The 23,278-nt window shown below is 35.4% G+C and overlaps 1 protein-coding gene across 3 annotated transcripts in view; it reads right to left on the bottom strand.

Annotated features, from left to right (window-relative positions):
• GABRB2 (gamma-aminobutyric acid type A receptor subunit beta2) overlaps positions 1 to 23,278 on the bottom strand; it is a 287,791-nt gene that overhangs the window by 28,210 nt on the left and 236,303 nt on the right. For 2 of the 3 annotated variants that reach the window (XM_060092604.1, XM_060092605.1), the window contains exon 8: positions 20,945 to 21,189. In XM_060092604.1, the coding sequence (XP_059948587.1) occupies positions 20,945 to 21,189 (245 nt within the window). Of the gene's footprint in view, positions 1 to 16,408; positions 16,523 to 20,944; positions 21,190 to 23,278 lie in introns of all 3 variants that reach the window. The other variant, XM_060092603.1, reaches the window with a different exon arrangement.

Raw genomic sequence — 23,278 nt, 5'->3', positions numbered from 1 at the left:
AAGACTGAGCTGGAAGAATCAGGCTCCCTGACTTCAGACTATACTACAAAGCTACTGTAATCAAGACAGTATGGTACTACCACAAAAACAAAAATATAGATTAATGGAACAGGATAGAAAGCCGAGAGACAAACCTATGCACATATGGTCACCTTATCTTTGATAAAAAGAGGGAAGAATATACAATGGATAAAAGACAGCCTCTTCAATAAGTGGTGCTGGGAAAATTGGACATCTACATGTAAAAGAATGAAATTTAGAACATTATTTAACACCATACACACAAAAAAAACTCAAAATGCATTAAAGACCTAAATGTAAGGGCAGACACTATAAAACTCTTAGAGGAAAACATAGGCAGAACACTCTATGACATTCATCACACCAAGATCCTTTTTGATCCACGTTCTAGAGAAATGGAAATAAAAACAAAAATAAACAATGGGACCTAATGAAACTTAAAAGCTTTTGCACAGCAAAGGAAACCATAAACAAGACGAAAAGACAACCTTCAGAATGGGAAAATAATATTTGCAAATGAATCAACAGACAAAGGATTAATCTCCAAAATTTACAAGTAGTTCATGCAGCTCAATATCAAAAAAAGAAACAACCCAATCCAAAAATGGGGAGAAGACCTAAATAGATATTTCTCCAAAGAAGATACACAGATTGCCAACAAACAGATGAAAAGCTGCTCATCATCAGTAATCATTAGAGAAATTAAAATCAAAACTACAATGAGGTATCACCTGACACTGGTCAGAATGGCTATTATCAAAAAGTCTACAAACAATAAATGCTAGAGAGGGTGTGGAGAAAAGGGAACCCTCTTGCACTGTTGGTGGGAATGTCAATTGATACAGCCACTATGGAGAACAGTATGGAGGTTCCTTAAAAAACTACAAATAGAACTACCATATGACCCAGCAATCCCACTACTGGGCGTATACCCTGAGAAAACCATAATTCAAAAAGAGTCATGTACCAAAATATTCATTGCAGCTCTATTTACAATAGCCAGGACATGGAAGCAACCTAAGTGTCCATTGACAGTTGAATGGATAAAGAAGATGTGGCACATATATACAATGGACTATTACTCAGCCATATAAAGAAACGAAATTGAGTTATTTGTAGTGAGGTGGATGGACTTAGAGTCTGTCATACAGAGTGAAGTAAGTCAGAAAGAGAAAAACAAATACTGTATGCTAACACATATATATGGAATCTAAAAAAAATTTTTAAAAAAGGTTCTGAAGGGGCTTCCCTGGTGGCACAGTGGTTGAGAGTCTGCCTGCCGATGCAGGGGACACGGGTTCGTGCCCCGGTCCTGGAAGATCCCACATGCTGCAGAGCAGCTGGGCCCGTGAGCCATGGCCGCTGAGCCTGCGCATCCGGAGCCTGTGCTCCACAACGGGAGAGGCCACAACAGTGAGAGGCCTGTGTACCGCAAAAAAAAAAAAAAAAAAAAAAAAAAAGGGTTCTGAAGAACTTAGTGGCAGGACAGGAATAAAGACTCAGACGTACAGAATAGACTTGAAGACACAGGAAGGGGAAAGGGTAAGCTGGGACGAAGTGAGAGAGTGACATGGACATATATACACTACCAAATGTTAAATAGATAGCTAGTGGGAAGCAGCCGCATAGCACAGGGAGATCAGCTCAGTGCTTTGTGACCACCTAGAGGGGTGGGATAGGGAGGGTGGGAGGGAGATGCAAGAAAGAGGGGATATGGGGATATATTTAAATGTATAGCTGATTCCCTTTGTGATACAGAAGAAAGTAACACACCATTGTAAAGCAATTATACTCCAATAAAGATGTTAATAAAAAAACCTGAAAAGTAGTGCATGTTGCTGCTGAAAGGCTATTAATAATTCCAGTTTGATTTGATTTCCAGTTTGATTTCCAGTCCTGATATAACAACATGGTAACATACGTTAGGGGTGCCCTATTTAAAATTTTAGAGTGAGACTGAGCACCCAAAGAGAGAAAGTGTTAATGTGTGCTCTGAAAAACTGACGTATTACATATGAACTTTTTTTTGTTTGAATATTTAAATGTTATTTTTTTTTATACAGCAGGTTCTTGTTAGATACTCATTTTATACATATTAGTGTATATATGTCAATCCCAATCTCCCAATTTATCACACACCACTACCACCACCCCTGCGCCGCTCTCCCTGCTTGTTGTCCATACGTTTGTTCTTTACATCTGTGTCTCAATTTCTGCCCTGCAAACTGGTTCATCCATACCATTTTTCTAGGTTCCAAATATATGCGTTAATACATGATATTTGTTTTTCTCTTTCTGACTTACTTCACTCTGTATGACAGTCTGTAGATTCATCCACTTCTCTACAAATGACACAATTTCATTCCTTTTTATGGCTGAGCAATATTCCATTGTATATATGTACCACTTCTTCTTGATCCATTCGTCTGTTGATGGGCATTTAGGTTGCTTCCATGACCTGGCTATTGTAAATAGTGCTTCAGTGCACATTGGGGTGCATGTGTCTTTTTTTTTTTTTTTCTTTTTTTGTGGTACGCAGGCCTCTCACTGTTGTGGCCTCTCCCATTGTGGAGCACAGGCTCCGGACGCGCAGGCTCAGCGGCCATGGCTCACGGGCCCAGCCGCTCCGCGGCATGTGGGATCTTCCCAGACCAGGGCACGAGCTCGTGTACCCTGCATCGGCAGGTGGACTCTCAACCACTGCGCCACCAGGGAAGCCCCATGTGTCTTTTTGAATTATGGTTTTCACTGGGTATATGCACAGTATTGGGATTGCTGGGTCATGTGGTAATTCTATTTTTAGTTTCATAAGGAACCTCCATACTGCTCTCCATGGTGGCTGTATCAATTTCTATTCACACCAATGGTGCAAGAGGGTTTCCTTTTCTCAACACCCTCTCCAGCATTTGTTGTTTGTAGATTTTCTGATGATGCGTATTCTAACTGGTATGAGGTGATACCTCATGGTAGTTTTGATTTGCATTTCTCTAATAATTAGTGATGTTGAACAGCTTTTCATGTGCTTCTTGGCCATGTGTATGTCTTCTTTGGAGCAATGTGTATTTAGGTCTTCTGCCCATTTTTGGATTGGGTTGTTTGTTTTTTTTAATATTGAGCTGCATGAGCTGTTTATATATTTTGGAGATTAATCCTTTGTCTGTTGATTCATTTGCAAATATTTTTTCCCATTGTAAGGGTTGTCTTTTCGTCTTATGTTTTCCTTTGCTGTGCAAAAGCTTTTAACTTCCATTAGGTTCCATTTGTTTATTTTTGTTTTTATTTCCATTACTCTAGGAGGTGAATCAAAAAAATCTTGCTGTGATTTATGTCAAAGAGTGTTCGTCCTATGTTTTCCTCTAAGAGTTTCATAGTGTCTCATCTTACATCTAGGTCTCTAATCCATTTTGAGTTTATTTTTGTGTATGGTGTTAGGGAGTGTTCTAATTTCATTGTTTTATATATAGCTGTCCATTTTCCCAGAACGACTTATTGAAGAGACTGTCCTTTCTCCATTGTATACCCTTGCCCCCTTTGTCAGAGTTTAGTTGACCATAGGTGAATGGGATTATCTCTGGGCTTTCTATCCTGTGCTATTGATCTATATTTCTGTTTTTGTGCCTGTACCATATTGTCTTGATTACTGTACCTCTGTAGTCTGAAGTCAAGGAGTCCGATTACTCCAGCTCCATTTTTTTCCCTCAAGACTGCTTTGTCTACTTGGGGCCTTTTGTATTTCCATACAAATTTTAAGATTTTTTTCTAGTTCTGTGAAAAATGCCAGTGGTAGTCTGATAGGGATTGCATTGAATCCATAGATTGCTTTCGTTAGTATAGTCCTTTTCACAATGTTCATTCTTCCAATCCAAGAACATGGTATATCTTTCAAGCTGAAGGTATCATCTTTAAGTTCTTTCATCAGCGTCTTATACTTTTGTGCATACAGGTCCTTTGTCTCCCTAGGTAGGTTTATACCTAGGTATTATATTCTTTTTGTTGCAGTGGTAAATGGGAGTGTTTCCTTAATTTCTCTTTCACATTTTTCAACATTATTGTATAGGAATGCAAGACATTCTGTGCATTAATTTTGTATCCTGCAACTTTACCAAATGCATTGATTAGCTCTAGTAGTTTTCTGGTGGCATCTTTAGGATTCTCTGTATAGTATCATGTCATCTGCAAACAGTGACAGCTTTACTTCTTCTTTTCCAATTTGTATTCCTTTTATTTCTTTTTCTTCTCTGATTGCCAGGGCTAGGACTTCCAAAACTATGTTGAATAATCGTGGTGAGAGTGGACATCCTTGTCTTGCTCCTGATCTTAGAGGAAATTCTTTCAGTTTTTCACCATTGAGAATGATGTTTGCTGTGTGTTTGTCCTATATGGCCTTTATTATGTTGAAGTAGGTTCCCTCTATGCCCACTTTCTGGAGAATTTTTATCATAAATGAGTGTTGAATTTTGTCAAAAGCTTTTTCTGCATCTATTGAGATGATTATATGGTTTTTATTCTTCAATTTGTTAATATGGTATATCACATTGATTTGCATATATTGAAGAATCCTTGCATCTCTGGGATAAATTCCACTTGATCATGGTGTAGAATCCTTTTAATATGCTGTTGGATTCTGTTTGCTAGTATTTTGTTGAGGATTTTTGCATCTATATTCATCTGTGATATTGGTCTGTAATTTTCTTTTTTTCTAATATCTTTGTCTGGTTTTGGTATTAGGGTGATAGTGGCCTCATAGAATGAGTTTGGGTGTGTTTCTTCCTCTGCAATTTTATGGAAGAGTTTGAGAAGGATGCATGTAAGCTCTTCAGTAAATGTTTGATAGAATTCACCTGTGAAGCCTTCTGGTCCTGGACTTAGGTTGTTGGAAGATTTTTAATCACAGTTTCAATTTCATTACTTGTGATTGGTCTGTTCATATTTTCTGTTTCTTCCTGGTTCAGTCTTGGAAGGTTATACCTTTCTAAGAATTTGTCCATTTCTTCCAGGTTGTCCATTTTATTGGCATAGAGTTGCTTGCAGTAGTCTCTTAGGATGCTTTGTGTTTTTACTGTGTGTGTTGTAACCTCTCCTTTTTCATTTCTGATTTTGTTGATTTGAGTCCTCTCTCTCCTTTTCTTGATGAATTTGGTTAATGGTTTATCAATTTTGTTTTCTTCTCAAAGAACCAGCTTTTAGTTTTATTGATCTTTGCTATTGTTTTCTTTGTTTCTATTTCATTTATTTCTGCTCTGATCTTTATGATTTCTTTCCTTCTGCTAACTTTGGCTTTTGTTTGTTCTTCCTTCTCTAGTTCCTTTAGGTGTAAGGTTAGATTGTTTATTAGGGATTTTTCTTGTTTCTTGAGGTAGGCTTGTATTGCTATAAACTTCCCTCCTAGAACTGCTTTTGCTGCATTCCATAGGTTTTGGATTGTCACATTTTCATTGTCATTTGTCTCTAAGTGTTTTTTGATTTCCTCTTTGATTTCTTCAGTTATCTCTTGATTATTCAGTAACATATTGTTTAGCCTCCATGTGTTTGTGTTTTTTACGTTTTTTCCCCTGTAATTGATTTCTAATCTCATAGCATTGTGGTCAGAAACGATGCTTGATATGATTTCGATTTTCTTAAATTTGTTGAGGCTTGATTTGTGAGCCAAGATGTGATCCTGGAGAATGTTGCGTGCACACTTGAAAAGAATGTGTAGTCTGCTGTTTTGGGATGGAATATGCTATAAATATCAATTAAATCTATCTAGTCTATTGTGTCATTTAAAGCTTGTGTTTCCTTATTAATTTTCTGTTTGTATGATCTTCCATTGGTGTAAGTCTGGGGTTAACATCCCCCACTATTATTGTGTTGCTGTCGATTTCCTTTTATGTTGGTTAGCAGTTGCCATATGTATTGAGGTGCTCCTATGTTGGGTGCATATATATTTATAATTGTTGTATCTTCTCTGGTTGAGTCGTTGATCATTATGTAGTGTCCTTCCTTGTCTTTTATAACTTTTTTTATTTTAAAGTGTATTTTGTGTGATATGAGTATTGCTACTCCAACTTTCTTTTGATTTCCATTTGCATGGAATATCTTTCTCCATCCCCTTACTTTCAGTCTGTATGTGTCCCTGGGTCTGAAGTGGGTCTCTTGTAGACAGCATATTTATGGGTCTTGTTTTTGTATCCATTCAGCGAGCCTGTGTCTCTTGGTTGGAACATTTAATCCATTCACGTTTAAGGTAATTATTGATATGTACGTTCCTATTACCATTTTCTTAATTGCTTTGGGTTTGGTTTTGTAGGTCCTTTTCTTCCTTGTGTTTCCCACTGAGAGAAGTTCCTTTAGCATTTGTTGTAGAGCTGGTTTGGTGGTGCTGAATTCTCTTAGCTTTCACTTGTCTGTTAAGCTTTTGATTTCTCCATTGAACTGGAATGGGATCCTTGTCGGGTAGAGTAATCTTGGTTGTTACTTCTTCCCTTTCATCACTTTAAATATGTCCTGCCACTCCCTTCTGGCTTGTAGAGTTTCTGCTGAGAAATCAGCTGTTAACCTTATGGGAGTTCCCTTGTATATTATTTGTCATTTTTCCCTTGTTGCTTTCAATAATTTTTCTTTGTCTTTAACTTCTGCCAATTTGATTACTATGTGTCTTAGCGTGTTTCTCTTTGGCCTTATACTGTATGGGATTCTCTGCACTTCCTGGACTTGGGTGGCTCTTAGCTTTCCCATGTTAGGGAAGTTGTCGACTATAATCTCTTCAAATATTTTCTCAGGTCCTTTCTCTCTCTTCTCCTTGTGGGACCCCTATAATGCGAATGTTGTTAAGTTTAATGTTGTCCCAGAGGTGTCTTAGGCTGTCTTCATTTCTTTTCATTCTTTTTTCTTTATTCTGTTCCATGGCAATGAATTCCACCATTCTGTCTTCCAGGTCACTTATCTGTTCTTATGCCTCAGTTATTCTGCTATTGATTCCTTCTAGTGTAGTTTTTATTTCAGTTATTGTATTCTTCATCTCTGTTTGTTTGTTCTTTAATTCTTCTAGGCCTTTGTTAAACATTTCTTGCATCTTCTTGATCTTTGCCTCCATTCTTTTTCCGAGGTCCTGGATCATCTTCACTATCATTATTCTGAATTCTTTTTCTGGATGGTTGCCTATCTCCACTTCATTTAGTTGTTTTCCTGGGGTTTTATCTTGTTCCTTCAGCTGGTACATAGCCCTCTGCCTTTTCATCTTATCTATCTTTCTGTGAATAATGAACTTTTTATGCTGTTTATTAGTTTTGTTTAGTGGTGACTTGGGTATTCTGAGAGAATAAATTGCATTTCCAGAATTTGTGTGTGTGTGTGTCATTCCCACTGTAGGAAAATGCCTAATTGAAGGGAAATGAGTCATAATAAGTTTTTGTCTCCTTGCAGGACAGGAGATGACCAGGTTCACTGAATGAGAAGGAACTCACAGAGAAATTCATCATGCAGTAGTAAAGAACATGGCAGGAACACTTAAGGGGCTTTGGTCCTGGGAATTTTTTCACTGATGATGACTCACCAGGTGTCTGTTACATTTTCTCATGTATAAAATGGGGATTATATCTACCCTATATGTTTCTGGTGATTTTTGAGATAATTAAATAAGGTATCACAGGAAGCACATTTAAAAAGTACAAATACTACACTGAGGCACTATATTATTATCATCTAATGGACCTGCCTGGTTGGTTATGTACTACTTACTTTAGATCTTACTATTTAATTTATATCCCAATTTATTCAATATAAGAAGTATGTCTTTTTAGATGAGTTATTTGTAGGATAGGAGTTGAACCTGAAGTACTTTTAGTTTTTCCTAATCCAGGAAATTGTTTTATCATATTTCTCTTTATCAGTATTTTTCATTGTTTTTCAAAGGGAAACTTGTTAAAGAAAATAGTTTTTAACCACAAGGTATGATATGTATTGCAAGTGTGTGTAAATTTTAACTTAGCAAGCAATTGCTTGTAATGGAAATAAATGATAGTAGGTTTAGTAGAAAGTAGGCTATGGGACTAATGACTTTTAGGCCAGAATGTTTGGTAAACATTCTAGAACTATATGATTTTAAAAAGAAAATTACATCTTTGATGTATACAGAATTTAATCCAGAGGAAGGGGTGTGTTAGTTATATGGTACTATATTTAAATATACCCAAATGGTCATCAAGTTGTCATTGCTATTTATGAGATAATTCACATGTTCCCAAGATATGAAATGATACTTTTATTAAGAACTTAATTTTATTATATTTCTAAGTCAGCTTCTACTCGCTTTATTTAGAGAGTGCTGATGTAGTCCTACACTACATTAATCACTGTGGTTTTGTAATTTATTTAAACTCCTTGTAGAGTTATTCATTTCTTTCTATTTTACATTTTCTTGATTTTTCCTATAATTTTTTCCTTTCAAAGAAACTTTAGAATACTGTTTCAAATTTCTAAAACAAACCACTAAAAAAAGAAACTCCAAAATGAGGCCCATTGAGATTACACTAAACTCATAGAATAGTTTAGAAATAACCAATTCCTTTAAAATGTTATCTTTTTTTAAAAATAAGGTTTTTTTTTTAAACAAAGATTGCTTTCATTCAAAACATTATTGGTAAAAGGGCTCTATTCCTCCTTTCCATTATATTTTTCATTATTGTTTATATACTCTTTACATAGAAAAGCTATGAAAACTTCCCATACTTCTGATATGATTTCTAAAGCTTGCTTCCTCCAAGTTAATTCTCTTAGATTTTGCTTGAATAAAGTAATTTTTTTTGCTAAGGGTGCACTTATTATTTCCTCCTTTTCTAACATTTCTTTTTTTCTCTCATATAATTTCACTGGCTAACAATTTTGAAAAAGTTAAATAATAGTGGTGATGGTGAGCATCCATTTCTTGTTCCTGTCTTTATTGTCCCACCTTTAGACAAAAGGTAAGAGATAAAGCCTCTGGTTACATAGATAAATAGAGAAACCACAGCAGGGAAATAGCCATTGCTTCCCAATTTCCTAAGGGATTTTAAATTTATAACTAAAAATGAATACTGAATTCAATAGATACCTTTGAAAACCTTTTGGTATCTATTAAAAGGATGAAAAACTTTTCACCTTTTCAACTTATTAATATGGTAAATAATACTATATTTTTATTTTGAAATGATACTATGTGGTTATGTTGTAGTTTGCTTTGAGTATTCTGTGGATTCAAAGTGATAAGTTAATTTAAGGATTATTTTTTCCCCCACTGATATTCATTAGTGAAGTGGATCCATAGTGTCCTTTACGTACCTTTGTGTTTTTTTAGGTATGGTTGTGGCACCTTATTTATGTTATACTACTTTCCAAATCATTTGGAAGTTCCTCTTTCTTTCTGCTATGATCTGCTAGAGTTTAAATACCAATGGAGGTATTTGCTTTTTTTAAAAAATAAATTTATTCATTTTATTTATTTATTTTTTTGGCTGCATTGGGTCTTCGTTGCTGTGCACAGGCTTTCTCTAGTTGCAGCGAGCGGGGGCTATGTTTCATTGCAGTGAGCAGGCTTCTCATTGCAGTGGCTTCTCTTGTTGTGGAGTACAGGCTCTAGGTGTGCAAGCTTTAGTAGTTGTGGCACGAGAGCTCAGTAGTTGTGGCTCGCAGACTCTAGAGCACAGGCTCAGTAGTTGTTGTGCACAGGCTTAATCGCTCCACAGCATGTGGGATCTTCCCAGACCAGGGAACGAACCTGTCTGCATTGGCAGGTGGATTCCTAAACACTGAGCCACCAGGGAAGTCCCAGTACTTGCTTTTTAAAATTTGACAGGACTTATTGCTGAAACTTTCTAGGCCAGCTGACCCTTTGCAGTGGGAGTTAAAATTTTCTGTCAATTATCTTAGTTTTATCTTTGGTAATTAATCTGTTTTTGTTTTCTCTTTCTCCCAGGGTCAGTTTTGCTAATTTAGAATTTCTAAGGATGTCATGTATTTTACCACATTTTCTAACATATTTGCATAATTTTCTTTTATTTGTACCTTTCTATGTAATTGTCATGTTTTAAAAATTTCTGTTGTGGTTTACCACATTGGCTCCCTCTTTGCTTCTTTAATAAGCTTTTCCTTGGTCAATTATTTGCCTATTGTACTTAAATTTTTAAAAAATAACTGACATACTTGTAAATTATTTTGTTTTAATTTTCTAATTTGTTAATTTACAATTTGTCTAATTACTTCCTTCTACTTTTAGGTGTTTGATTTGCTCTTTTTTTTAACTTCTTGAATTGAATATTATATTCACCTTTTAAAATTACTTGCTAGAGATGTATTTGAAACTACAACTTTCTGACTGTTAACTATTTTAACCACATCCCTTAGGATTAATTATGTAGTATTTTAAGCTGCCAATATTTTCTAAATGTTCTTCAAATTAATTTTTATTGTACCTTTGATACATGGTTGTATAAAAATGAGTTTATACAACTAATAAACTTTATTAAATATACTGCTTAGGTAATGTTTCTTTCATTTTCTCTCTTTATTTCCAATCATTTAAGTTCATTTAGATGCTATTTCAATTTTAGTTTTATAAATTATGTACAAATTATTAACCAATGATTATATCTTTGTTTTACATTGTAATTATATTTCTCAGTCTTAATATTTTTTAACTTCAATTCATCCTTATAGAGTAATAATATTCAATCTTCTGTTTTCTTTTGATTTGTATTTACCTCGTTTTTGTCTGTGACTTTACTTAGAATATTTTTCCCATAATTTTACTTTAGAAGTATTTCTAATAAATAGCATTTTATTGGGTTTAGTTCTTGATTTAATTTGAGAATCCTATTCTTTTGATATGTGACATTGATATATGTTCTAGTTATAACAGTTAAGACAACCTTGGTCTTAATTCCTGCTCTACATTTGCTTTTAAGTTGTCCTTATCCTTATTCTGATGTCTAACTTTACCTACATTATATGCATCTTTTTTTAACTGAAATATAGTTGACATACAATATTTTGTTAGCTTCAGGTACACGACATAATGATTTGACATTTGTATGCATTATGAAATAATCACTACAGTAAGTCAAGTAACCATCTGTCCTCCTACAAGGTTATTACAATATCATTGACCATATCCCTTATGCTGTCTATACCCCCATAACTATTTATTATATAACTGAAAGTTTGTACCTCTTAATACTCTTCATCTGTATTGCCCATGGGGTATGGGCACCCCTCTCCCTTTGACAAACAGCTGTTTATTCTCTGTATCTATGGGTCTTTTTTCATATTGTTTTGTTTAGTTTTATGAATTCCACAAGTGAGATCATACAGTATTTGTCTTTCTCTGACTTATTTTACTTAGCATAATGCATTCTAGGTCCATCCGTATTGTCACAAATGGCAATATTTCATTTTTTATGGAGGAGCAATATTCCACTGTATATATACACTACATCTTTTTATCTATTTGCCTATTGATGGGCACTTAGGTTGATTTCATATCTTGGCTATTATAAATAATGCTGCTCTGCATCTCTCTTTAGTTTATTTCCACCTTATTCTCTGAGGTTTTTATAAGATGAATTGTCAGTTCTTGATTCTTCTTCTACCATAATGACTCAGATTTTCATGCTTTAGTGTAATACCATAAAGATCTGAGAAAGCTGATCTTTCCCACTAAAGATTTTGATTTATGTCTCAGGTGGGATCTACTTTTTAAGCAAGCATCCCAAATGACCTTAAGGAAGTCCATAGTAGAAACACTGTTGTATAGAAGTTATCTATGTTAATTTTAAACATATCCTTTATCTTCAAATTCTTGATTCATAAACTCAAGAATAAAAGGTAAATATTGAGTCCTTGCTGTGAATTAGAAAACACATACTTCTCCCTCATCAACAATACCATCCTGATTTATTTTTATATATCTTCAGTATCTAATATTTTAAAATATTTCAATTATCTCTTATTCTACAACTTTAATTTCTAGAATTGTATAGGTTTAGTTTTACATGCTAGCATATACTGACTTTTTCTGTTCTAAAGTTCCTTACTTTGACTATCTTTTATTGGGGGCTAGATTTTTCTTTTTACTAAGCTATAATATTTTTCTTTGAATAAGGATGCATGGATGCTATGTTCCCTTAGATTTTGCATATTGAGGATAGATTGTCTTTCTTTTGCCTTAAAATAATATCAATAATATTCTTAGGTTATATTTTTTCCCCCTCAGAACCCTGTAATATTTTTCCATTGTCTTATAAAATTTAATATTGCTGTGGAGTAGTTTGAGATTTTTTTTTCCTTACCTGTTGGTCACTTTTTCTGACTGGAAGTTTAATAATTTTAGAAGAATATAATAAGGCGGCAATGGTATTATATAATTTTTATCGTGGAACCCAGTATATCCTTTTGGTTTACTGATTAATTTCATTACAGGTATGTATAAACACACAATGTACAGCATAGTAGTTAGAGTGTATCCTCTAGTCATATTTTCTGTTTAACCATTTTTTTAGCTGTTCAACCTTAAGAAAATTAATTAGATGTTCTGGGTCTCCGTTCATCATTTATAAAATTATAACTGCTACAACACAGGGTAATAATGACTAATGTCATGACATAATATATGTAGAGTGTTTAAGCATATACATGGCATTCAAGAAGTATTTATCATTATCATTATTATAATTAGCTATTGATGTCAGATTTAAATAGTTTTTTCGATTTGCTTTTTGTTCCATTCTATACTTCACGAACACCACGGCTCTCCATATTTGCTCTGCTGTACCTATCCTGTATATTGTGTTTTCTCTAAGTGGTTTTTAACGGTACATCTCTTTTTTTCTGTATTTGGCATGATTTTCTACAGCCTGAACTTTGTGTTACTGCCTTGATTTTTTGCCATATTGATTTTCTTTCTTACTATTTTAGATTCAGTTATTAGTGTCTATGAAAATTGTTCATCCTTGATCTTTTGTTTCATATTCTCTTTCAATTTCTGCAAGAAAAACACTTTTTTTTTTTTTTTTTTTTTTGCTGTACGCGGGCCTCTCACTGCTGTGGCCTCTCCCGTTGCGGAGCACAGGCTCCGGACACACAGGCTCCGCGGCCATGGCTCGCGGGCCCAGCCGCTCCGCGGCATGTGGGATCTTCCGGGATCGGGGCACGAACCCGCGTCCCCTGCATCGGCAGGCGGACTCTCAACCACTGCGCCACCAGGGAAGCCCAGAAAAACACTTTTTTAATGAAAGTTTTTAATATATCCTGAAATATTTTTTCCATTAAAGGGTCATTATCTGTCTTTTGCATGCTGAGTTCCTCTCTCTCTCCCTACGAATGAGTGAGAGAGAGAGAGAGAGAGAGAGAAAGAGAGCAAGGGAGAGACAGAATGTCATTGGTAGTTTTCCTGCACAGTTGCCATGCTGATTCTTTGTTTAGATGCTTCATTTATAGGTAGACCTTTCTATAGGGTTTTCCTATTTGCTCAAATATAGCTTGAGTAGATTCTTCTGGATTTTGCTTGTACTGACATTGGCCCTCCTTATGCATTTCTGTCTCTCTGCAGAGCTTCAGTTTTAGTTGGGTGTTGTTTTTGTTTTGCTTTTCCATTGCTATTTTATCCTTTACAGCTTTTGGACAGAGAAGAGAAAAACTGCACCTGGGTTTTTGGATTCTTATATCTCCATTTCTCTAACACTTTTCACAACAGAAAGCAGTTAGACATCAGTTTTCTGTTTCTTCATCATTTTAAGGGCTGGGTGATATATGTGTGTGTGTGTGTGTGTGTGTGTGTGTGTGTGTGTGTGTATGTACTGCCACACTCTCATAGTAGGTATGTAAACTATAGTAGAACTTTTCTAGGGAACAATTTGGCAATATGTATCACCATTTTAAAGCATATACTTTTTGACTCAGAAATTTCACTTTAAGAAATATATTAGGAATCAATGGTGTGTAAACATGTCAGCAATTGGATACTTATTTTAGTTGTTTATAATCAAAAACCACTTAGAAACAATGTAAATGTCTAACAATAGGTGCTTGTTATATAGATTATGGTACATACATTCAATAAAATATTTTGTAGTTATTAGAAATGATGTGTACTTATACTGATGCTTAAAGACACAAAAAAGGTAAGTAGAAAATAGCATACACACAATAGTAGAGAATAATTATTTGTATAAAAGTATGTCATTAATTGTGAGAAAAGGACAATGCTAACAGTGATTATATCTGGGTGTGGAGTACAGGTGGTTTTCATTGCCTGTGCACATTTTTTTTTTAAAGACCGACCATAAATTAGTTTTACAATCATAAAACAGTAATAGAGATAAAAAAAGAAAAATTGAGAAAGATACACACTGCTACCATCTCCAGAATAATAGCAACAGTTTATGGAGTGCTCTATGTCTGGTACTGTACAAGGCCCTTAACAAATTATCTCATTTAATCCTCTCAGTAGCTCCATGAAGCAAAATTTTATTGTTTCAGTTTTCAGCTGAGGAACTTGAAGGATGGAAAAGTTAAACATGTGTAATGTTACACAGCTCATAGAAGACCACGCCTGAAGGTGAACCCAGTTCAGTCTGATTCTAACAGCTACCATCATCCCAGTGCATTCTATTGCCTCTGAGGATTGTCAAATACATTTCAATGCTTTTGAAGGTTACAGATTTAACAGCTCATCATTCAAACTTTTGAATATTGGCCCTTATTTCATACTCTAAATATGAACTTAAAAGAGAATTAAAAAGACAGAGTAAAGACACACCCAACAAAGAAAAGTATAAATGCAGATGACATTAAGATTCATATTTCAGTGTAAATCATTCTCTTTAACATAATGTTTTATGACATAGAGAAAGATTTCTTGACAAATGAAGGTCCAAATCATGGCATCAGAGAGTATCATTAACTTTCAATCCATCAGCTGACAAGAACAACAGAGGCAAATTTTCTTTCAAATATTCTCATAATCTGAGGATTTTCCTGAATTTTCATGTAACTTTTACCCAGTCATAGACCAATCATGCAGTATACTCTGATTTTGATTTTGGAAAATACATTATTTTTCAACCATTTTCATCATAAACCCAAACTCCAACTGTCAGACATGTTTTCTTCTAAATGATTAGCATTCTACCCAGAATACTGCCCAATCAAATCAGTCTACTTCCATTTCAACAATAGTGGCTTCAGTTAAAAACAAGAACAGCAGTAACATCACAAATGAGATAGCCTGGGAGAACAGACATAGTAGGGGATTGGGACTAAAATAGTGAGTAACAAAATTTCAAACATCTCTTCCCCTGGAATCTACCTAATATCATTTATCAGACTCATGCTACGTATAACACAACAAGTAATGAAGTTAAAAGAACAACTTAAAATAGTAAAACAAACTAGCAATTTAAGAGGTTAACCATAACTGTTTCCTACCCCAAAGGTAATAACAATGAGGAATCAAGGAATTTGGGGTCAGAGCCACAAAACTAAGGAAGAACATGACACTTCAAGATATAATAATGACAGCTTCTCTGGCATCAAGTCCTCATAGGAAAGATTCACAGCATTCAGTATCATTCACTGCCTCACCAAGAAATAGAACGAAAACAAATGAGAGGTAGGCAGTAGATGATAATGTGGAATGGTGACGATCACCATCCTCGTCTTCCTCCTCCTCTAGTTTGGCGGACAATGTGAATGACAATTTGCCAATTAAGAAATGTAAACACATGAGGATTCAGAAACTAAACTCTAAGTTTTAGCCCCCAGTGGGCTTTCTTTGGTGTTCATTTAAGTCAAGAGCATTGTCAAGAAACAATCTCAATTATTGCCTCTTATCTATCATTATAACAACACTGGGCCTGCTGAGATGATACTTATTTCTAAAATATAAATAACAATAAAGGAACAAGGACTTGATGCAAACATAACATTCTCAGACACAAATGAATGATCTAGGGCAGAAAAATATAGGTTCCTGAATTCTGAGCCAACCTATGGAAGGACTGTATAATTCTCCATCTATTCTACCAACCAAAAGAAACACAACAAGAAAACTAAGAAATGCCAGAGTATATAATGATACTCTCAATACAAATGAAAAGAAGTCTCAAAATACGATCCACTTGGTTTCTTTCTTTAGCACAACAATAATGTATGAGTGGAATACTAAAGCTTAGGTTCATCATAACTACATTAAAAAAAAACAAACCCAGGAAAACCCCATTAGGGTCTCATGAAAACATTTAACGTATCCCCATGTCTCAGGATACAAGTCCATAGGTTATCTGCAAAAACGCCATACATTAATTTAAAGGGAACAGCTAAACAAATTGGCTCCCACAGAAATACAAATAAATGGATTAAAAACTGGCTATCTAACCGTATACAGAGAGAAATCGTAATTGGTAGTCCGTCTAGTTGGGGAGAGGTTTCCAGTTGGGTCCCACAAGGATCGATATTGGGTCCCATTTTGTTTAATATCTTTATAAAAAATCTGGAAGACAAAGTAGAGAATGTGCTAATTAAGTCGACTGATGCCACTAGATTAGAATTGGTGGTTAAATAAATTGGCTATAGATAAGTGCTACTGGTCTCTAGAAAGACCGATGCTAACAGAGACTAGAACTTCTAAATAGTACTTTTTAATGTATCACTTACAAAATCTAGTTTCAAGCACTATAAATAAATAAATTTCAAAAACCTTAGTGCTCTGCATAACCAAAAATTTAGGTGTAATGGATAAAGACAACACAGAGACTCCAACACTCATGAATGCAGAATAAAGGATGCCCCCCTAGTAGATCTTTTCGGTGCAGCTTTATTGGGAAAACTGGTGGTTGTGGGTCTCTCAATACAGTAAGGATATTGGAGGCATTTCAGATATGCAAGAATCAAGGTGGTGAAAAGACAGAAGTAACTAAAGTCTCAAATATATGTACACCTAGTTATTGGCAGAAAAATAAAGAAGAAAACAACATAAAGCTTAAAAGAAAAAAAAGCGAGAGCTGAAAACTTGAAGGCATGAACAAGAAAAGTGGGAAAACTGATCAAGAGAAAATCCTATAAGGAAACACGCACACACACACAAAATAGAAGAATGCAAGGTATAATAGGAGAGCTTTCCTAACACTAGAAAAAGAGACTGTAGTTTTTTAGCTACTCCTGAAAACGCTGAAGAAAAATATTCAGTAGAACTCTTACTGGTTTGAGGTTTATTTTTTTAAATCTTAGTAGTTAACAATTTAATTTGTTGCATGGAGATAACTGAAAGTAACAAGGCTTGTCAGCTATGGACTCGTGTGTAGACAGACGGGTTGTTTTAGGTGATGTGAACTGAATATATAGACTAATCTGGAATCAACTTTTAAATTTTATATTATTTTTTCACTTGCTTGCACAGAGTAATGCACACTGGATAACGACTAGAAAACCTAGATCATCTGAGAAATCTTGTTAACTTTGCTATGCAACCTTGGATAGTTCACTTTCCTTCAGAGCCTTAGTTTTTCCATCAGTTAAAGGCCAGACTAAGAATTGTTTTAAGAGCTGCAGATAACTCTTGTTAAAATAAGAACTTACAGGAAACTTCATACAGGGAAGAGATTAGAAAAATGTGGAAGCATGCCTTTGAGCGACAGTGGGCTCCCACCTGGCTAGGCTTCCCATTTTCATCCCCCTTGCCCTCAGGACAGAGAACAGGTTAAAAATCACTTTAGACCATATGACATGCTGCTTCTGTCTCTAGGAAACCATCAATGGAACCAGAAAGAGTCAATCCCTCTCCTAGTGACTGATTGCTCCGGAGCATCCAACAATACTTAGTTGATTATATGTGCCTGATCTTAAAAAAAAAAAAAAAAAAAAAACTGTAGAATTACAGTTAAAAAGAAGGAACATTCTTGATAAGAAATAGAGTGACATTATTCATGATGCCGACACAAAAGAAAGCATTGTGCAATCAGAGCCCTCTGTGGGTCTCCTCTAACCCTTCATGCTGTGTTAAAAAAAAAAAAAAGGGAGCCTGGAATGTTAGATGGCTGCCTTTAAAAAATCTAACCAACATGGCTGTAAGTATTCTGGCCTAAGAAATAATTGATAAAGTTTGTAGTTGGCTTGCTATCGATTTTACAGCTAATACCTGTTGAAAAATGATTTCGTTGCTTTGACTTTAAAACTTCCAAAGTGAAACATTCCTCTGTAGGTAATACTTTTTTAGGGATAGGACTGCATCCTACATACTAGAGCAGGTAGAACGCACAAGCAAGTATTGCCAATAGGTCTGGAGACTGTAAATTTTATTTTGAAAGGTAATAATATTTATCGTTTATAATATTTTGTTAATATTTATCACTTACCTAGTGATTATCATATACTGGGGACTATGCTATCTTCTATACTTTATCATAACTTTATAACTTATGAGAGGAATTAACTCCATTTTACAGATGAGGAAACTAAAGGGTCAGAGAGGCTTTTTTCCCCCCTATTATCACACAACTACTAAATGGAGGGTAAATATCAAAACTGACTGACTCTAAAATATCTGTTCAGAACTACTGTGCTAAAGGATAACTCCTGATACCATGATGTTATTGCACACTGATCAAAGAAAGAAGAGACTCTACTTGTGCTAAAGATTTCTAAGAATAGGACAGGTATCTTCTATTTTTCTCAAGCTTGAAACCGGAGGATTGGACTAGCGGAGAGTTTTTTAACCTCAGCAGTACTGACGTTTCAGGCTGGAAAATTGTTATGGGGAGGCTGTCCAATGCACTGTAGGATGTTTAGCAGCACGGCTGGCCTCTACCCACTAGATACCAGTGGCAATCCCCTCCTCCTGGTTTTGATAATCCAAAACATCTACAGACATTGTCAATGATCCTCTGACGGGGGCGGGGGGGGCGTGGTGGCAAAATGGCCTGTGATTTGAGAACCACTGTACTAGAAGAATTCTGGTATCTTTTTAGTTCTCTCATTCTATGCTCTGAATTGTAGATCCAACTTCAGCCAAGAGGATGGGTTTTGCATCACTATGGGGTACCTGCCCAGTGAACCATTCCCTACCTCCATCTCAGTACATGGAGTTTAAAACTACCTGAAGCTCTCCAGTTTCAGTCTGCTACAAAACTGCCACTCTCTTGTACTTAAATTTATTATGTAAATGCAAATTGGTATGAAAAAATAGGGTAGATGAAAGTGATGAGAGATCAGATGTTAAGCTAGCTTTGCTTTAGGCAATTTATTGAGACCCATTTCAAACTGCTGTCCTAGGAGATCGTTTTATTTATTCATTTTCTTTACTAAAGGTACTCTATCAGGAAAATTGTAAAATGGGTTTAAAAAGCATTCTCTATTTGACAGCCCAAGAGAGTCATAATGCTACCTTGGAATCTATTAACGGATTCCAATAAGTGAAACCTGGAGTACTGAAAGAGATTGACAACTTCCTAGACCCTGTGGTTCATTGGTTTATAAGGGCCATACTTAAAATTTCCATCATTATGAATATCATCTCCTGGGAAAGGAGTGCCTTTGATTAGAGAATAGTCTAAAATCGAATATCAGACCTATGGATATATGGAAAAATATCAGTGAGTCAGAAGCTTTCTTTGGGTTTGCTCCAAATAAAACTCAATGGCAGAGATTATTTATGGTGTGCTACCCTTGGAATTAAATTGAAGTTAGAAATATTAAAATGTAAATTCAATAATTATTGGATGGTTAACAATCCCAGATAGCTTAAAAGTATTACTATTTTCTTAGTTCCATCACTATGAACTATTTACCAAATCCAACACTATGCACTACTTTATAAACGCTATTTACGGCAGATATTAAAATAAGTCCTTGTTTTTTTTGTCTATTTTGAAGCGCCTAAATTTGCACTATGGGAAAATGCGTATGTAAATATTCTGTTCAGTGCAGAAAGTTATATAATAGGAAGCCAGGTGAAGTCACATTTTGGGAGTAAAGATGGCTAGATCTATTGGAACTATTGTCAAAAGCCTCAAAATTGAGATTATAAATCTTGAATGCAAATAAGAATAATATTTGGAGAATCAAAAAAAAATTATGATGGCCACGCATACCCCAGGACAATCAAATCAGAATTTTGGGGGATGAAACCCAGGCTTCAGTATTTTTTAATGCCTTCCTAGTCATTTAATTGAGCACCCAAAGTTGAGAACCATTGCCTTCAAGAATAAATTGGATTTACAACTGTGTAGGAATTTTTCTTTGGCTATGCCTTACTTAAGCAACATGGTAGCCTCATGTACTCAAATGCTTCAAGGATTATAAGTAGTACATGTGCAAGGCATTAAGTAATTATCTGTCACTTAAAAAGAAAGTTATTCTTTTTTTCCCTTCCACTTCTTTTTCTATCCATCTAATGACTTCAAGAACAAAGTCTCATTTTGTTGCTGGTGGGTCTTTAGCACATGTCTGTACATGCTTATTTCCTTTTTAAATCAATGAGAATGCAGAGCTCAGGCCTAGAGCCTTTATCTAGTATAACCTAAACTTAATAACATAGTTTCATTTTTATTTCTACTTAAGATTATCTTCCAGCAAGTAATACTGATTTAAGTGATATGAAATTTCCTTTTTTAAAATAAATTTAAATAAAGTGAGTAAATTTAAATAAACATAAAGTAAATAATAGTACATAATATACTCATGTATGGAAAAAGTCACAAAGGTGGTTCTCAGATGATTATGGTTTGGGCCACCCTAGTGTTAAGGTAAAGGGCATCTAAATGTTGTACCATAAATTTGGGCCCTAATTGTGCCTCCATCACTAATTATCTCTTCCCTGGCCTTTGGTTTTCTCATTTGTTAACATGGCCATGAACGTATATTGCAGGCATTCTTCTATGAGTTTAAGAAGCAAGGAGGGCTTGCCCTTTGAACTTACCTTGTTGACATCCAGACGCATCTTCTCATTGTTGGCACTGGCAGCCTTTTCAGCTGCTTTCTTTTGGCGTTGAGGTCCCCTCCCAAAAAAGATGTAGTTGACCAAAGCATATTCCAGAAGGGCCATGAAAACAAAGACAAAGCATCCCATCAGGTACATGTCAATGGCCTTCACATAAGGGATTTTAGGGAGAGTTTCCCGGAGGTGGGTATTGATAGTGGTCATTGTTAGCACAGTTGTAATTCCTGTGAAAAATGAGAGAGTTAGAGTAATAATGTTTGTATTTCCTTTCTGCTTTCATCATAGCTGGAAAGGTTAACTGTATTCTTTTACTTGTTTATAGATAGAGCAAAATATATACCAGGCACTTATTATATAGCAGCCCTGTGATAGGCCCTGGCGATATGCATAAATCATTAATTTATAGTAAACATTAATCATTTGGGGGGCATTTCCTTTAATTACATTTTTATATTTATAGTTATGTATCTAGTGGGGGAATAGAGATGTGAATTAAATGCTATGATAGACATGTGTATAAGGTGAAAGTTGAGAATATGGAGAAGATCCTAGTTTAACCCATGATGTGGCAGGGAAGAGATCAAGAAATACAGACTTCGGAGCTGAGTCCTGAAGAATGAGTGGGAGTTACCCAGGCAAACAAAACCTGGAGGTCAAAAGTGATAGTAGACCTAAGGGCATTGGTGGTGGAGAGAGTTTATTTATTTATTTTCTTAATAAATTTATTTATTTATTATTTTTTGCTGTGTTTGGTCTTTGTTGCTATGCACGGTCTTTCTCTAGTTGTGGACAGCAGGTGCTTCTCTGTTGCCGTGTGCAGGCTTCTCATTGTGGTGGCTTCTCTTGTTGCGGAGCACAGGCTCTAGGCTCACAGGCTTCAGTAGTTGTGCCTCGCGGGCTCTAAGGCTCAGTAATTGTGGTGCACGGGCTTGTGGGATCTTCCCGGACCAGGGCTCGAATCCATGTCCCCTGCATTGGCAGGCGGATTCTTAACCACTGTGCCACCATGGAAGCCCGAGAGAGTTTTTTTAAAGGGGTGCTTTGTTGGGGTGAAAGTACACAGCCCATCAAAAGAATCTCAAGAAACTCAGTGTGGATACATTATAGGATATGATGGGAAGAATGATGAGGAAAGTGGAGATTAAGGGCTGCATAATGGAAAGTTACATATACAGAGCCTAATGCAGAACTTGAACTTAAAATTGAAGGCAATGTGAGGCCACTGACCAGCTTCCAGTAGGGAGGTATCAGGGACAAACGTGTGTTCAGGATGATCATGAGGGTAAGCATGCAAGACAGGAAGCAGAATACCAGCTGAGAGTTTTTCAGAATAAGTAAGTGATAAAGGGGAAATAAATTAAAATCACTGTAAAAGTACTGAAATCAAAGAATGCATTAAACAGATGATATGAACAATGATTGCAAAAAATATGGAAACTAGAGGTGGAGAGTAACAGAGAAGCAGCTGTCTAGCCTTCGTGTTTCTGGGTTGGTAATGTAGGCACATAATGCACAGATAAATAATATAGAAGTATTACAAGACTCTATGGGAAATGCCACACTATGGCAGGTTATTACTATTAGTCCAGCTGAGGGAATATCTCCGACAGTGGGGAGTAGTTTCCCCAAAGCTGTAATTGAAGGGATAGACAGAGATATGCTGGGTAAAAGCACTGGGAGTCCAGAGTCCTGAGTTTGATAAGGTCCAGCTTTGTAGGAAAAGAGTGATATGAAAACAGAGCTCCGAGGTCAAGATCACACAGATGGGAAGTTGCAGAGTCAAAATTTGAACTGGGGTCTCTCTGACTCAGAAACCTGTGTCCTTAAACACTACCCAACAATAGAGACCAAAACTTAATTTTCAATTCTATTTTTTTAGGAACATATGTTTTCTGATTTAATTTTTTCTCTCTAATAAGATCATAATTTTTGCCTTGCTTTTCTATATGCTCATGAAACAGATACAGAAAAAATAAATTTGAGCATCCAATTCTGAGCATGGCCAAAAAAACTATGGTTATACTTTAGATCTAGGTATTTTATAATTCTCACATCTTTTCTATATTAGTCATTTTGACACATTTTCCAATTTTACTTTTCTCTTCATTATTTCATCTAGAGCTTATCTTGGATGACACGAATATTACATGTATATTATAAAACTGACAACACTGACTTTACTATTTATCTAAATCTCATGTTAAGGTGTTTCTGACCTAGTAATCAACTGCTCACATAAAAGACATTTGACAAATTTCTTTCAAAAAGTAAATAACATGTATTATTCCTGTAATAGGCATCAAATTGATAACA

The sequence above is a fragment of the Mesoplodon densirostris genome, chromosome 3 (assembly GCF_025265405.1).
Source record: "Mesoplodon densirostris isolate mMesDen1 chromosome 3, mMesDen1 primary haplotype, whole genome shotgun sequence".
Classification (NCBI taxonomy): Eukaryota; Metazoa; Chordata; class Mammalia; order Artiodactyla; family Ziphiidae; genus Mesoplodon; species Mesoplodon densirostris.
This window is presented reverse-complemented; position numbering and strand designations above follow the sequence as displayed.